Source organism: Pan troglodytes, chromosome 2, assembly GCF_028858775.2.
Source record: "Pan troglodytes isolate AG18354 chromosome 2, NHGRI_mPanTro3-v2.0_pri, whole genome shotgun sequence".
Classification (NCBI taxonomy): domain Eukaryota; kingdom Metazoa; phylum Chordata; class Mammalia; order Primates; family Hominidae; genus Pan; species Pan troglodytes.
The window spans coordinates 199859416-199873069 of NC_086015.1; the positions used below are offsets into that span (position 1 = coordinate 199859416).

Genomic DNA, 13654 nt, shown 5'->3' on the forward strand with positions numbered 1-13654 from the left:
ATTATTTTCAGTTTTATTTAATAAACATCAATTTCCTTGTAGAAAACATAGAATTTCTACCAACTAAACAATATTGTAATAAGGATAAATGTATCAAGTCACAGATAATGTTGTTAAACGAAGATGGTCTCTTGCAGATCCATTCATGAACAGGCCTAAACTGGCAGTGCCTATTGTTCATTTATTATGGGTGGATTTCCCATTTTACAAACAAACCTTTTATTTATGGGAAGAGGTTCAGCCTTTCGCAATGTCTTTAGTATGTATTTCCTGATACCGGAGGGGCAGAATTCCCCCTCTGTCCATCAAGTGACATCTGCTTGCAGCTGTAGGGAATTTTGCAGGGTACTCTTTTCCAGAGATAAATAATATAAAGATATAACACATAACAGGTCATTCCCTGGTAACCATATATGTCCCCCAGTCTTGTCAAACTATAATTTGCTTATGGTTCCTCAAAAAAAAAAAATTGTTTCTTGTCCCTTTACTACTTCCCCTCTCCTTCTTTTCAGTTGCTCTTATCAGGAATCCTACACAAGCATCTACCTAAACACTACTATTTCAAGGGCCAGGCCACCTCCTACCTCTTTACTAAAGGACAAAGTCTTCCCTTACTATTCTACTCTACAGTAATATACGCTCTGGCCTTCTTTAGCCTTTATCATGCATTTGGTGCTAATGTTTGTGTTGCTTAATACTGCTAATTAGCTTTTCACAGGTTTTGACATCTTCCAGTCAGATTGTAAGCTTTTTTTTTTTTTTTTTTTCTTTTGAGATGGAGTTTTGCTCATTGCCCAGGCTGGAGTACAATGGCGCGATCTCGGCTCACTGCAACCTCCGCCTCCCAGGTTCAAGCGAATCTCCTGCCTCAGCCTCCTGAGTAGCCGGGATTACAGGCACCCGCCACCACACCCGGCTAATTTTTGTATTTTTAGTAGAGGCGAGGTTTCACCATGTTGGCTAGGCTGGTCTCGAACTCTTGACCTTAGGTGATACACCCGCCTCGGCCTCCCAAAGTGCTGGGATTACAGGCGTGAGCCACCGTGCCCGGCATGATTGTAAGCTCCTTAAAGGCAGATTCCTTTATTCTGTTTTTCCCATATTCCTCATGCACCTACATAGTAGATGCTTTAAATGTCCTGGTTTTGAAAAGTAACATGGTCAATCCCCTATAACCCAACATATTTAGTATTCTTTACAGCTTCTTCCAGAACCAGTCTGGTAATAAACATGGATATTCTGCTAGCCCAATGCATGTTTTGAGTGTTTGGTATCAGAACTCATCAGCTGACTCTGTGTCCCAGCCACAGGACTGCAGTTGATCGTCCTGTGGAAATTCAACCTCAATGTCATAAACAAAATTTGGATCATCCTTCTTCTTCTGATTTTTCTCAAAAAGTTCATCCATGATGCTCTTTCTTTTGGCAAGCTCCTTGTCATCTAGTTTGTTCAGGTCTTCCTCAGGATCAATGGTTGTTTCCCGTTGAATTTGTTCCATTGTTTCTGCCAAACTCTGCCCCGACAAGTAACCTCGTAAAAAACTGAATAGCTTCTCTAGCTGCCTCAGGGATACTTGTTCTAGGTAACTCTTGTGTCGTGGATTATTCTTTAATTGTTCAGCAGCTCTGGTGCAATCTGGGAGAGAGAAGAAAACTATATACCACATACATACCACGTACATCATATACGCCACAAACTACTGCAACAGCCAAAATAGAACAAAAACTCTGAACCCTGAAAGCATTATCTCCATTATAGTCAAGTAGCTAAATGGCTTGATTGGAATGAATTACTTTGTAGAACTATTCCTTTATATTGAGCTTTCAGTGTGGTGGGAGAAGGACAGATACAGTTTTGACTTCTTTAACTTAAAAATCACTTTGTAGAGATATTAAACACTTTCAACTGGAGAATATGTCTGAGAAGAAAAGTGATATTATAGCTTTTAGATAGCAGTAGTGGTATTAATAAAATATTAAGACTACAAATAAAAAACATTTGGAAGGAGAGAAGGGAATAATATTATTGAATAATGCTATATCATTTAGCCTAGGCAGCAATCCCAAAAGGATTATTAATTATCAGATTGGAAAAAAACACTACAATTCCCTTTTATAGATTAGGAAACTGAAGCTCATTGACAGTAAGTAATTCATCCAGTGTCACACATCCAGTCCCTGACAGAGTCATGATGTGAACCTGTATTTAGAGAATATTTAAGACAGGAGGCAAGATAAGACATGAGGTACCTGAAAACTTTGAAAAGTTTCGAACTGGCATAATGCGCTGGCGAATTTTCCCCTTGATTTCACTCTCATAGATTAAGATAATAGCTGGAGGCTGAAACCTAATCCCACATTTCTTGGCAGTGCACATCATTCCCACGTACATGTCCGGGTAAGTCAGAGGAAATCTGATGAATATGTGTAAGTTGCATAATGACTTCCTGCTAAAGGGAAAAAACAACTAGGTGTTGGATAAATGTCATTCATTCCCCTCGCCCCTTTGCCCCAGAAGATCTGGTTCTAGTCCGGCTCTGGCCACACACGCTCAGCCTGTGAAACTCATTTTTTTAAAAATTAAAATACGGACTGCTTCATGAATTCGTGTGTCATCCTTGCGCAGGGGCCATGCTGATCCTCTCTGTATCATTCCAATTGTGGGGTATGTGCGCGGGAGCGACCACAAAGCTCAGTTATTTTGAGAACTGCCCTGAAAGTTCAGTTTGGCCCTGGGTTAGTTTCAACCTGTTGGATCCCTAAGATCTGGTTTTTTCAAGGATATAGATTTGTTCATATGTGAATCTGGGGATGCAATCCAGTTTGAACCTCTTAGTGTACTGCACTCTTACTGAAGATCGACTATGAACCCCTAAGTCAGCCCAATAGCTGACCTATAGGGTCTTTACTGTTTATCAATTAAGAAAGGGCATATCGAGCATCCTCGGTATCAAGGTACTATGATAAGGTAAGTTTTTTAACCTTAATCATTTTGTCCTGAGAGGTTCACCAATCCAGAACTGTCTCCTTTGTACTTTACCAATTATTTTACTAGAGTTTTTTGTCATTATTTATTTAATCATCTATCTTCCCTTCTGGTCAATATGCTCCATGAGGGTGGGGGCATATTCATTTTCCACCACAATATCTCAGCATAATACCTGGAACATAGTGGGCATTCCATACATTGTTTAATGCTATGAATTAACATGATGGTCCCTGTACAGTTTCGAAAGCATTTACAGTCTAGAAGCCTGATCAAAAAGCAGACCTGCTGCAGAATCAGCTTCTTCATATACACGTCAGTAACGTCTGCAGCTACATCATATACATCACATATCTCAGCTTCTTCATATACAATAGTCAGTAACGTCTGCCGGGCTTTTATTTTGGCCTGTGTTTCTCACTATATGATAATTTTCTAGCTACAAGAAACAGCTATTTGTAGATGAATACTTACTATTCTCTCTTCCTTTCCCCACCCTCAATGCCCAAAGAATACACTTAACCCTAAGCACTGCTTTCAATGTGACTATGACATTCTCAGAAAGATTTGTAAATGTCAAGAAACATTGAGGTAAAGTGGCATAGGGTGATGATATCTTCGTGAACTCAGTTCTGCTGGAGAATCACTATTAGGAACATACTTTTTATAAAATACTTAGCAGTGATTATACACATCATTGTAGAATACTGGGGGCAAAGAAGAGGGGAAACATATAGAAAATAATCACCCTTGATTGTGTCCAGTCTTTCTTCTAGGCATATAGTTTATAGTATGTTTCATACATACCTTATCATACAAGCTATTTCCTGACGTTCAAATTTAACAACATATATTATTATTTTGTCATTAAATGTTTTACTACAATGTAACATTTTATATGACTGCTAAATTTTATTTTATGGATGTACTATAATCATATTATTCACCACTTATTGTTGGGCATGAGAATTTTTACTCTTAGAAAATTAATCACATATAAGCCCAGGCACAGTGGCTCACCCCAGCCAGCACTTTGGGAGGTCAAGGTGGGCAGATCACTTGAGGTCAGGAGTTCGAGACCAGCCTGGCCAACATGGTGAAAACCACGTCTCTACTAAAAATACAAAAATTAGCTGGACATAGTGGCAGGTGCCTGTAATCCCAGCTACTCGAGAGGCCGAGGCAGGAGAATCACTTGAACCTGGGAGGCGGAGGTCGCAGTGAGCTGAGATGGTACCACTGCAGTCCAGCATGGGTGACAGAGCAAGACTCCATCTCAAAAAGATGGAGGCAGGTGTGGTGGCTCAGGCCTGTAATCCCAACACTTTGGGAGGCCAAGGAGGGGAGATCCCTTGAGGCCAGGAGTTTGAGACCAGCCTGGGCAACACAGCGAGACCATGACCATGTCTGTACAAAAAATTTAAAAATTGGCCAGGCATGGCAGCATGCACCTGTAGTCCCAGCCACACCAAAGGCCAAGGTGGGAGAATCGCCTGAACCCAGGAGTTTGGGGCTGCAGTGAGTTGAGATGGTGCCACTGCACAACGGCCTCTCCAAAGCATGATACGCCTATTCTTAAAAAAAAAAAACAAAAAAAAACTACTTGAAAAAATTACTGTGCTCTACCTCTAATCTGATGCAATGAGCTCACACCATTTCTCCTTCTTTTCCTTCTCTTTTCTTGCCTTTTTTTTTTTTTTTAACGAATACTATTCCCAATTCACACAACTAAAATTTGATGTTAGTAAACTACAACCTACGGGGCACAATATAAACTCCACACACTGAAGCAATGGCTGTACTCGTCAAAGATGTATGCAGTTGGTACTCAAATAATGTAGTTTTTTTTTTTTTTTTACTAGACTCTCTTTTTAAAATTTAACTTTTATTTTTGCTAAAGTAATGTTTGTATTTGGAATATAAAATAATACTATGAGGCTTATAACAACAAACTATCGTCCTTGGCCCTACTCCTCTTCACAGGGAGCCAGACTGAATTTTAAAAGGCATATCTTCCAAAATTTCTCTCTCCATTTCTTAAGAAACATGCTTATACTACCATTTTCAGTTGTTTTTTTTCTTTTGAAACAGAGTCTCCCTCTGTCGCCCAGGCTGCAGTGCAGTGGCAGGATCTCCCCTCGCTGCAACCTCCGCCTCCTGGGTTCAAGCGATTCTCGTGCCTCAGCCTCCCGAGTAGCTGGAATTACAGGTGCCTACCACCATGCCCAGCTAATCTTTGTATTTTCAGTAGAGACGGGGTTTCGCCATGTTGGCCAGGCTGGTCTCGAACTCCTGACCTCAGGTGATTCGCCCAAAGTGCTGGGGCTATAGGCGTGAGCCACCTTGCCCGGCTATTTTCAGTTTTGGATAGTATGTTTTGACATACATTCTGTTTCCTCTTTGAGACACCCGCTCTAGAGCCCTCTATTCCACTCCAAGCCGCCTGGATGCTCTCTTGGCCTGCTTACAGATTCCACTCTGTTTAGGAAGAAGGACGGCACGTTTATCCAATTATTCTTCCTGGACACGAATACTCCTCTCCCCAGAGATCAGTAACTGCCTACAATCTTGTTAGGAAGCCCCACAGCACCTAAGGGTACGAATGTCCCCAAAGGGTAGACGATTCTCTCCCTACTCACGTCTCCACTAGTGCAAGGCTGGCTTTCTTACCCTTAGAGGAATACAGAAATGACATCTTCCGCAGGCCAACGTCTAAACAACCAGGAGTGGGTTTTTCCACCCAACCGCAGTGCACGCAAAGCACCTAAGCCGACTGTGAGACCGGGCGGAGCCTGGCGCTGCAGGAAGAGGCGACAGCCACAGCCCTACTGACGAGCCCGAGGGGTGAACTCCCCGGCGGGAGGCCCGAACCCTCAAACACCGGGAAGCGGAGGTGGGGGCCGGCTGGGGAACCGGTCCACCGGCTCCCACCTCGGCGTACAGGGATTCCAGGTCCCGGCGAGCGCTGGCCTAGCGGTTTCCACAGCGACAGGCCGGGCGCGCGTCCCCGCGCGTGCGCAGCTCCTCGCCCGCCCCCGGGTGGGCGGAGCAAGGAACAGCTGGGCGGGGACGACCGCCCCACGCCGCGCGGGAACTCTTGGGGGCCGGGGCTGCAGGCAGCTGGGAACCGCCGGCGCTAGGCGCGCGCACCCAGCACTCGGTCCCAGCCGATAAATCTGGGGCAGCGCGCGGTAGGAGCTGCGGGCGGCCAGGCCCCTTCCTGCGTCCGCACCTGGCCCCGCGCGCCCCTCTCGGGCGTCCGGCTTCCGGCGTCCTGGCGGCTCGGGTGGCGGCGGTTCGGACGGCCGCCTGGCTGCTCCTCGGGGCGGCGACCGGGCTCACGCGCGGGCCCGCCGGGGCCTTCACCGCCGCGCGCTCTGACGCGGGTAAGGGGGGCGGGGCTGCGGAGTGCGGGCGGGGCTTGGGGGCCAGAGCGTGGGAGCGGTCCCGGCTCCCGGGCCTCTCGGCGGGTTGCGGGGATGTGGGGACCCGGCGCGGGACCTAGATCAGTAGGGCGAGCCGGAGGAGGTCAGACACTAGAGCCGTGTGCCCTCCTTCCCTCCCGTGCGCTTTGCTCTGCGGCGGATCCCGGGTCTCCGGGAGAGTCGGGCTCGGGCCCTGCGGTTCCCAGGCTGGACTGGCCGCCCTGTTACTAAAGTTCTGAGAAGGAAAGTCAGCCGTCAAGCGTCTTGGGATGCTCTTGAGCTGCACGAAGCTTCTGATCACCAAGGGGCCAGGCAAGGCCTTAGCGCCCTGTGAGGCCTGAGAATCCCCAAACTGAATATAGGACTCCGTGGCAAACTGCTAGTTGTTCGTGCAAGTAGTAGTTGGCAAGCTGCTTGTACTACTGAGACGGGCAAGTGCGGGAATAATTACAATAAAGGGTAAGGTTTGATGGGAGGAAAGCACAAACCCGACGAGTTTCTCCATCTGTAAAATGAGGATGTTTCTGTCATCCTTGGTATCATTTAGATCCGTTTAGTATCTGTCAATCAGTGCAGTTCTGCTTGTGTGTTTACATATTGGGTTTTCAAGTTTATCTAAACAAAGGATTATGAGGCCAAGAAGATTTTTTTTTTTGAGATGGAGTCTCACTCTGTTGCCAGGCTGCAGTGCAATGGCGCGATCTCGGCTCACTGCAACCTCCGCCTTTTCCAAGTTCAAGCAATTCTTCTGCTTCAGCCTCCCAAGTAGCTGGGATTATTGCAGGTGCCCGCCACCATGCCCAGCTAATTTTTTGTATTTTTAGTAGAGACGGGATTTCGCCATATTGGTCAGGCTGGTCTTGAACTCCTGACCTCAGGTGGTCCACCCTCCTCAGCCTCCCAAAGTGCCAGGATTACAGGTGTGAACCACCATGCTCGGCCAGAAGAATTTTTAAACAGTTGGATTTGGTAATCTGTAGAGGCTTCCAACATTAACATTTTATAATTGAAAAGGGGTCAAAATTAGCGGGGCATGATGGCGTGCCCCTGTAGTCCCAGCTACTCGGGAGGCTAAGGCAGGAGAATCGCTTGAACTAGGGAGGCGGAGGTTGCAGTGAGCCGAGATCGCACCATTGCACTCCAGCCTGGGTGACAGAGGGAGACTCTGTCTCAAAAAAAAAAAGGAAAAAGGAGTCAATTTCCAGAGCCAGTTCACCACTATCAAAGTAATAGTTAAGAGGAAAAATGTTGAAGGTAAATTCACATCCAACAAATTCGTTTTAAAAATGGTACTTTTGCCTTTAAAATCATGACATTCTAGTATTTGCCGTACTATTTGTAAATTAGCCTTTCTCCGGTCCCAATGATCAACTGCTGTCTGGTGTACATACCAATAGAATTTAAGCCTGTTCATAATTTTTCTTCTAATTTAATTTATAGTTGGATAGCAGTCCTCACTTCCCACCCTACCCTCATTAAAATTAAACAGGATGAAGAAAAATCTGGATTTGTGCTGGGCACAGTGGCTCACACCTGAAATTCTAACACATTGGGAGGCTGAGGTGGAAGGATTGCTTGAGGCCAAGAGTTCAAGACCAGCCTGGAAAACATAGCAAGATCCTGTCTCTACAAAAAAATTTAAAAGTAGCCAGGTGTGGTGGCGTGGGCCTATAATCCTAGCTACTTGGGAGGCCGATGTGGGAGGATTGCTTGAGCTCAGAAGTTCAAGGCTGCAGTGAGCTGTGATCATGCCACTGCATTCCAGCTTGTGTGACAGAGTAAGGCCCTGTCTCTTTTTTTTTTTTTTTTTTTTGAGACGGAGTCTCTTGCCAGGCCGGAGTGCAGTGGCGCAATCTCGGCTCATTGCAACCTTCACCTCCCAGGTTCAAGCGATTCTCCTGCCTCAGCCTCCCAAGTAGCTGGGACTACAGGGGCACACCACGACGCCCGGCTAATTTTTTGTATTTTAGTAAAGACAGGGTTTCACCATGTTGGCAATGTTGGTCTTAAACTGTTGACCTTGTGATCTGCCTGCCTCGCCCTCCCAAAGTGCTGGGATTACAGGCATGAGTCACTGCACCCAGGCTGTTTGTTCTTTTTTTTAAGAGGCAGAGCCTTGCTCTCGGCTGGGCGCTGTGGCCCATGCCTGTAATCCCAGCATTTTGGAAGGCCAGGGTGGGCAGATCAGGAGATCGAGACCAGCCTGGCCAACGTGGTGAAACTCCATCTCTACTAGAAATACAAGAATTAGCCGGGCGTGGTGGCGCGTGCCTGTAGTCCCAGCTACTCTGGAGGCTGAGGCAGGAGAATTGCTTGAACCCGGGAGGCAGAGGTTGCAGTGAGCCAAGATCGTGCAACTGCAGTGCAGCCTGGCAACAGAGTGAGACTCCGTCTCAAAAAATAAATAAATAAATAAATAAATAAAAATAAAAAAAGAACAAATAAAAATCTGGATTGGTACAAGATACATATGGGATTTGGGGATTTGTTTATTTAGGAAAAGATCATATGCTTCTCCAAAGCAAATACAATTTCTTTTTTGAGGGCTGGAGATTTTTCAGTGAAATGTAACTAGACAAATTCTAAAAGAGCTGTAACACTAAAATTTCATTCAATTTTAGTGTTGAAAGTGGAAGTATCTTAGGCTTTAAAAATCAGGCAAACCTTTCTTCTAATCGGTCACGTAGTTAGTTGTATGACCCAGGGCCATTTACTAATGCTTTAGAAGTTCAAGTTTCCTCCTGCAAACAAATGGCAGTGATTGTGCTTATTTTTGCTATAGATCTTGAAAGTTAAAACACATATGAAAGCACCAAGTAGAGGATCTAGCATGTTAGATATTATTTAACCAGTTATTTTTTTCTATTCTTTTTTCATTCCTTCAAATAGTTTCACCTTCACATCATTTTTCTTAATGCATCTTTTCAGAAATACATCTAATGGATTCAGCAATATTCAATGATAATAACAGGATTATGTAAATAATATATAGTTTTCTGTATGTGTTTGGGGTTTGTTTGTTTGTTTGTTTTGAGACAAGGTCTGGCTTTGTCACCCAGGCTGGAGTGCAGTGGTGCAATCTCTGCTCACTGCAGCCTCCCTCTGCCTCCTGGACTCAAGCCATGCTCCCACCTCAGCCTCCTAAGTAGCTAATTTTTGTATTTTTCTTAATGGAGATGGAGTCTTGCTATGTTGTCCAGGCTTGTGTGTGTTTTTTAAATGTTCTTCCCACAGATTTACAGCTTTTGAAATGGGACAAAGTTCCATAGCAAATGCCTGGCAGAGTTGCTGGTCAATAGTAACTGAATTTTCAGTTTTAAGATGCTTACATTGAGTAATTGTTTTCTTTTTTTTGTGTTTAGAGACAAGGTCTCTCTCTGTCACTCAGGCTTGAGTGCAGTGGTGTAATCATAGCTCACTGAAGCCCCCATCCCCTGGGTTCAAGCAATCCTCCCACCTCAAGTGCGAGCTGGCACACCTGGCTCAGAGTAACAGCTTGAGTGTCTGGAATCTGGATGAAGTCAGTATACTGAGATTTGTGCTTATTCTAAGTTTACAGTGGAACCCGTTGAACCTTTACGTGCCTCCAGCTTTGCTTTTTTTTTTTTTTTTAAAGCTTCCAGCACCTCCACAAGGCATAAATGTACCATTTTCCTGGTTTTGTAGGCATGGATGTTAGAATATAGAAGTTGCCAGTATGTATCTATCTGATACACAGTTTCAGTGAACAAGGATTAAAATGGAGATTTCCTGGCTCTTTAGCCATCCTGTTCCTTTTTGGCATCTTGGGATCACCTGAATAAAGTAATATTAATAACAAACACTTACATAGAACACTTAATATGTATTCTTACTACTGTTCTAAGTGCTTCTACTTACATTAAACTCTTACGACAGCTAGTAGAGAGTTAAACTATCTTGCCCAAAGTTAACACAGCTGTTAAGTTACAGACTGGGATTTGAAATCAGGCAATCTAACTCCAGAGTCACCGTTCTTAACCACAGTGCTATATTGGAAGTAGATTTATATATATATTTCAAATTGCTTAAATTTTAAAAGTTTTTGTTTTTAGGTTGGTTAGATTTTCTAGGCAAGTAAAGCCTACTAAAATAACTCTTTTATAATTATTTAAATATTATTTTATTCAGTGCTTTTGTTTTTAAAAAAAAATCTTTTGGTTCTTATAGGCATAAGGGCCATGTGTTCTGAAATTATTTTGAGGCAAGAAGTTTTGAAAGATGGTTTCCACAGGTAAGTTGCCCATTGATTTCTATTTCTATTAAAATAACGTGTCATATAATTGAGAGCAAAAAATTGATGGTTGAAATTTGTATAAATTGAAAAATCAGGCCAGATGCGGTGGCTCTCATCTGTAATCCCAACACTTTGGGAGGCCGAGGCAGGCGGATCACAAGGTCAGGAGTTTGATACCAGCCTGGCCAACATAGTGAAACCCTGTCTCTACTAAAAATACAAAAATTAGTTGGGCATGATGGTACACACACCTGTAGTCCCAGCTACTTCAGAGGCTGAGGCAGGAGAATCACTTGAACCCGGGAGGTGGAGATTGTGGTGAGCCGAGATCATGCCACTGCACTCCAGCCTGGGCAACAGGGTGAGACTCTGTCTCAAAAAAAAAAAGAAAAAAGAAAAATCACTTGCTTCCTCAAAGTTACTCAGTGATGGCATATGTGGTTCACACTTTGAAATAATGATTAACTGAGTGGAGCAAAGAAGAAAACAAGTATGTATTGTTTACCACGTACAGTTGTCCCTTGGTATCTGAGGGGATTGGTTCCTCCTGGACCTTCCCTGAGGACACCAAAGTCCTCAGATGCTCAAGTTCCCTATATCAAATGGCATAGTACTTGTATAGAACCTACACACACCCTCTCATATACAGAGGTTGTTATATATATACAACTAGTGCCTATATGTACAATATTCCATTTAATCTTCACAGTGGCATGAGATAGATGATTTTTTCTTATTTTTCAGATGAGGGAGGTAGAGCTCAAACAATTTAAATAATTTGGTAGAAATTAGGGTGGTAGAGCTCTGACTCTAGCTTAGTACTATTATACTTCAAAGCCATCTCAAGTGCTATGATACACTACTCTAAATCACTGTGTCTTACTACAGTTGATTCTAAATGACCAAGCTGTTTCCAAAAAAGAAATTATCTTCAAAAGATGAATATTTGCCCATATTGAAGATCTTTAAAAGTCTGGTAAAAAGGTGTGGAAACTGTTCCTTAAGAAAACTTGCCCAAACTGAAGCTTTGCAAGGTGATTATTTTGAAATGATTCTCAGATACTTGATATGTAAATTCTGATTCATTTATTTTTTTAAAAATTTTTTATGTTGGGCGCGGTGGCTCATGCCTGTAATCCCAGCACTTTGGGAGGTCGAGGACCCCGGATCACGAGGTCGGGAGTTCGAGACCAGCCTGGCAAACACGGTGAAACCCCGTCTCTACTAAAAATACAAAACATTAGCCAGGCGTGGTGGCGGGCGCCTGTAATCCCAGCTACTCAGGAGGCTGAGGCAGTAGAATCGCTTGAACCCGGGAGGCAGAGGTTGCAGTGAGCCGAGATTATGCCACCGCACTTCAGCCTGGCAACAGAGCGAGGCAAGACTCCGTCTGAAAAAAAAAAAAAAAGGGGGAAGGGTACAGTTATTTCACCATGAAGTATATTTGTGTTAGGCTTTTTGTAGATAGCTTTTTATGAGTTGAGGACTTAATCTTAAGTTTCTAGTTTCCTGAGAGTTTTCTTTCATGATTGGGTGTTAAATTTTGTCAGATACCTTTTCTTCCTCTGTTTTGAGAGGATCATACAATTTTTATATTTTATTCTGTTAATATGATGAAGTACATTGATGTTTCCAGTGGTGAACCTACTCCTTGGTCATGCGATATTATCTTCTTGAAATATATCTGGATCTGTTTTGCTAATAACTTGCTTAGTATTTTTACTTGTATGTTCATGAAGGCTACTGGCCCATGACTCTGTTGTGATGCCTTATTCTGGTTTCACTGTCTGGGTATTCTTGGCCTTATAAAATAGTTTGGGAAACATTTTCTTCTCTAGTTTCTGCTTGTGTAGCATTGGTATTATTTATTCCTTTAATGTTTAATAGAATTTAACAATGAAGCTCTGTTTTTGTGTGTGTGTGCTACATTTAGGATTGTTCTTGATGCTCTTGATAATTTCTTGATGAATTGGATGAATTGACCCTTTTATCTTTGTGTAATGTCTTTCTTTATGACTGACAATATTCCTTGTCCCGAAGTCACCTTATTCTAATATTAATATAGCCATCCCATATTTATTATTAATATTTGCATATCTTTTTTATCCTTTTACTTTTATCGTCTTTATCTTCAGTGTGTTTCCTGTAGATAGCATATAGTTCAGGGTGGCCAATTTTTTTCTTTCCAAATCCCAAGACCTTGTGAAAGGAGTTGCTGTTTTATCCATCTGTCAGTCTCTGCATTCTAATTGGAGTGATTACACCATTTATTTTTAATGTAAATATTAATATGGTTGGTCTGGTTTAAATCTGTCTAGCTACTTTTTTATCTATTTGTTTTTCTCTTTGTTGCATCTAGTCTTCTCCTTTTTTTCTTGCCTTATTTTGGGTAAATTGAGTATTTATTTTTTATTTTTTTATTATTATACTTTAAGTTCTAGGGTACATGTGTACAATGTGCAGGTTTGTTACATATGTATATGTGTGCCATGTTGGTGTGCTGCACCCATTAACTCGTCATTTAGCATTAGGTTAAATTGAGTACTTATTAAGCATTCTATTTTATCTCAATTTTTGGATGATTAGCTATACCTCTCTGTTTTTAATTTGTTGCTTTAGGGTTTACAATGTGCAATCGTTACCTATCACAGTCTACCTTCAAATAATTTTATTCCATGTCACAGATACTGTTTTATCAGGATAGCTTCATCTCCTTCTCTTTTCTATGCTGTTGTTATCACATATTTTACTTTATTTTTTACTTCTGTTATGAACCCCACAATATATTGTTAGTGGTTTTTCTTTAAGCAGTCACTTTTCACATTATTTATTTTAATTGTGATAAAATACCCATAACATAAAATTTACAATTTTAACTTTTTTTTTTTTTGGTATGGGGTCTCGCTCTGTTGCCAGGCTGGAGTGCGTGGCGTGATCTCGGCTCACTGCAACTTCCGACTCCCTGGTTCAAGTGATTCTTCTGCCTCAG

The 13654-nt window shown here is 42.7% G+C and overlaps 2 protein-coding genes, 1 non-coding gene and 1 pseudogene across 6 annotated transcripts in view; 1 reads left to right on the forward strand and 3 right to left on the reverse strand.

The window, feature by feature from the left end:
• Nucleotides 1–5986, reverse strand: CEP19 (centrosomal protein 19). 3 transcript variants are annotated; one of them, XM_024355252.3, is made up of 4 exons: nt 5656–5748; nt 5045–5463; nt 2250–2449; nt 1–1635 (listed from the first exon to the last, which is right to left on the reverse strand). In XM_024355252.3, the coding sequence occupies exons 3-4, from the start codon at nt 2389–2391 to the stop codon at nt 1274–1276; spliced, it is 504 nt and encodes a 167-aa protein (XP_024211020.1). In that variant the 5' UTR covers nt 2392–2449; nt 5045–5463; nt 5656–5748; the 3' UTR covers nt 1–1273. The 3 variants fall into 3 exon arrangements, with proteins under 3 accessions (XP_024211020.1, XP_009445363.1, XP_001165044.1); XM_009447088.5 differs by lacking the exon at nt 5045–5463 and having other exon boundaries at nt 2250–2446; nt 5656–5986; XM_001165044.8 differs by lacking the exon at nt 5045–5463 and having other exon boundaries at nt 5656–5967.
• On the reverse strand, nt 2581–2686 carry LOC112208736 (U6 spliceosomal RNA). Its single transcript, XR_002943312.1, has one exon. It is a non-coding gene; the product is annotated as a U6 spliceosomal RNA (small nuclear RNA).
• Nucleotides 5745–13654, forward strand: part of PIGX (phosphatidylinositol glycan anchor biosynthesis class X) — a 22840-nt gene continuing 14930 nt past the window's right edge. The window contains exons 1-2 of one of the 2 annotated variants that reach the window (XM_009447087.5): nt 5745–6371; nt 10599–10662. In XM_009447087.5, the coding sequence (XP_009445362.2) occupies nt 10610–10662 (53 nt within the window). In that variant the 5' untranslated portion in view covers nt 5745–6371; nt 10599–10609. The other variant, XM_016940212.3, reaches the window with a different exon arrangement.
• On the reverse strand, nt 8958–9012 carry LOC112208804 (U7 small nuclear RNA; annotated as a pseudogene).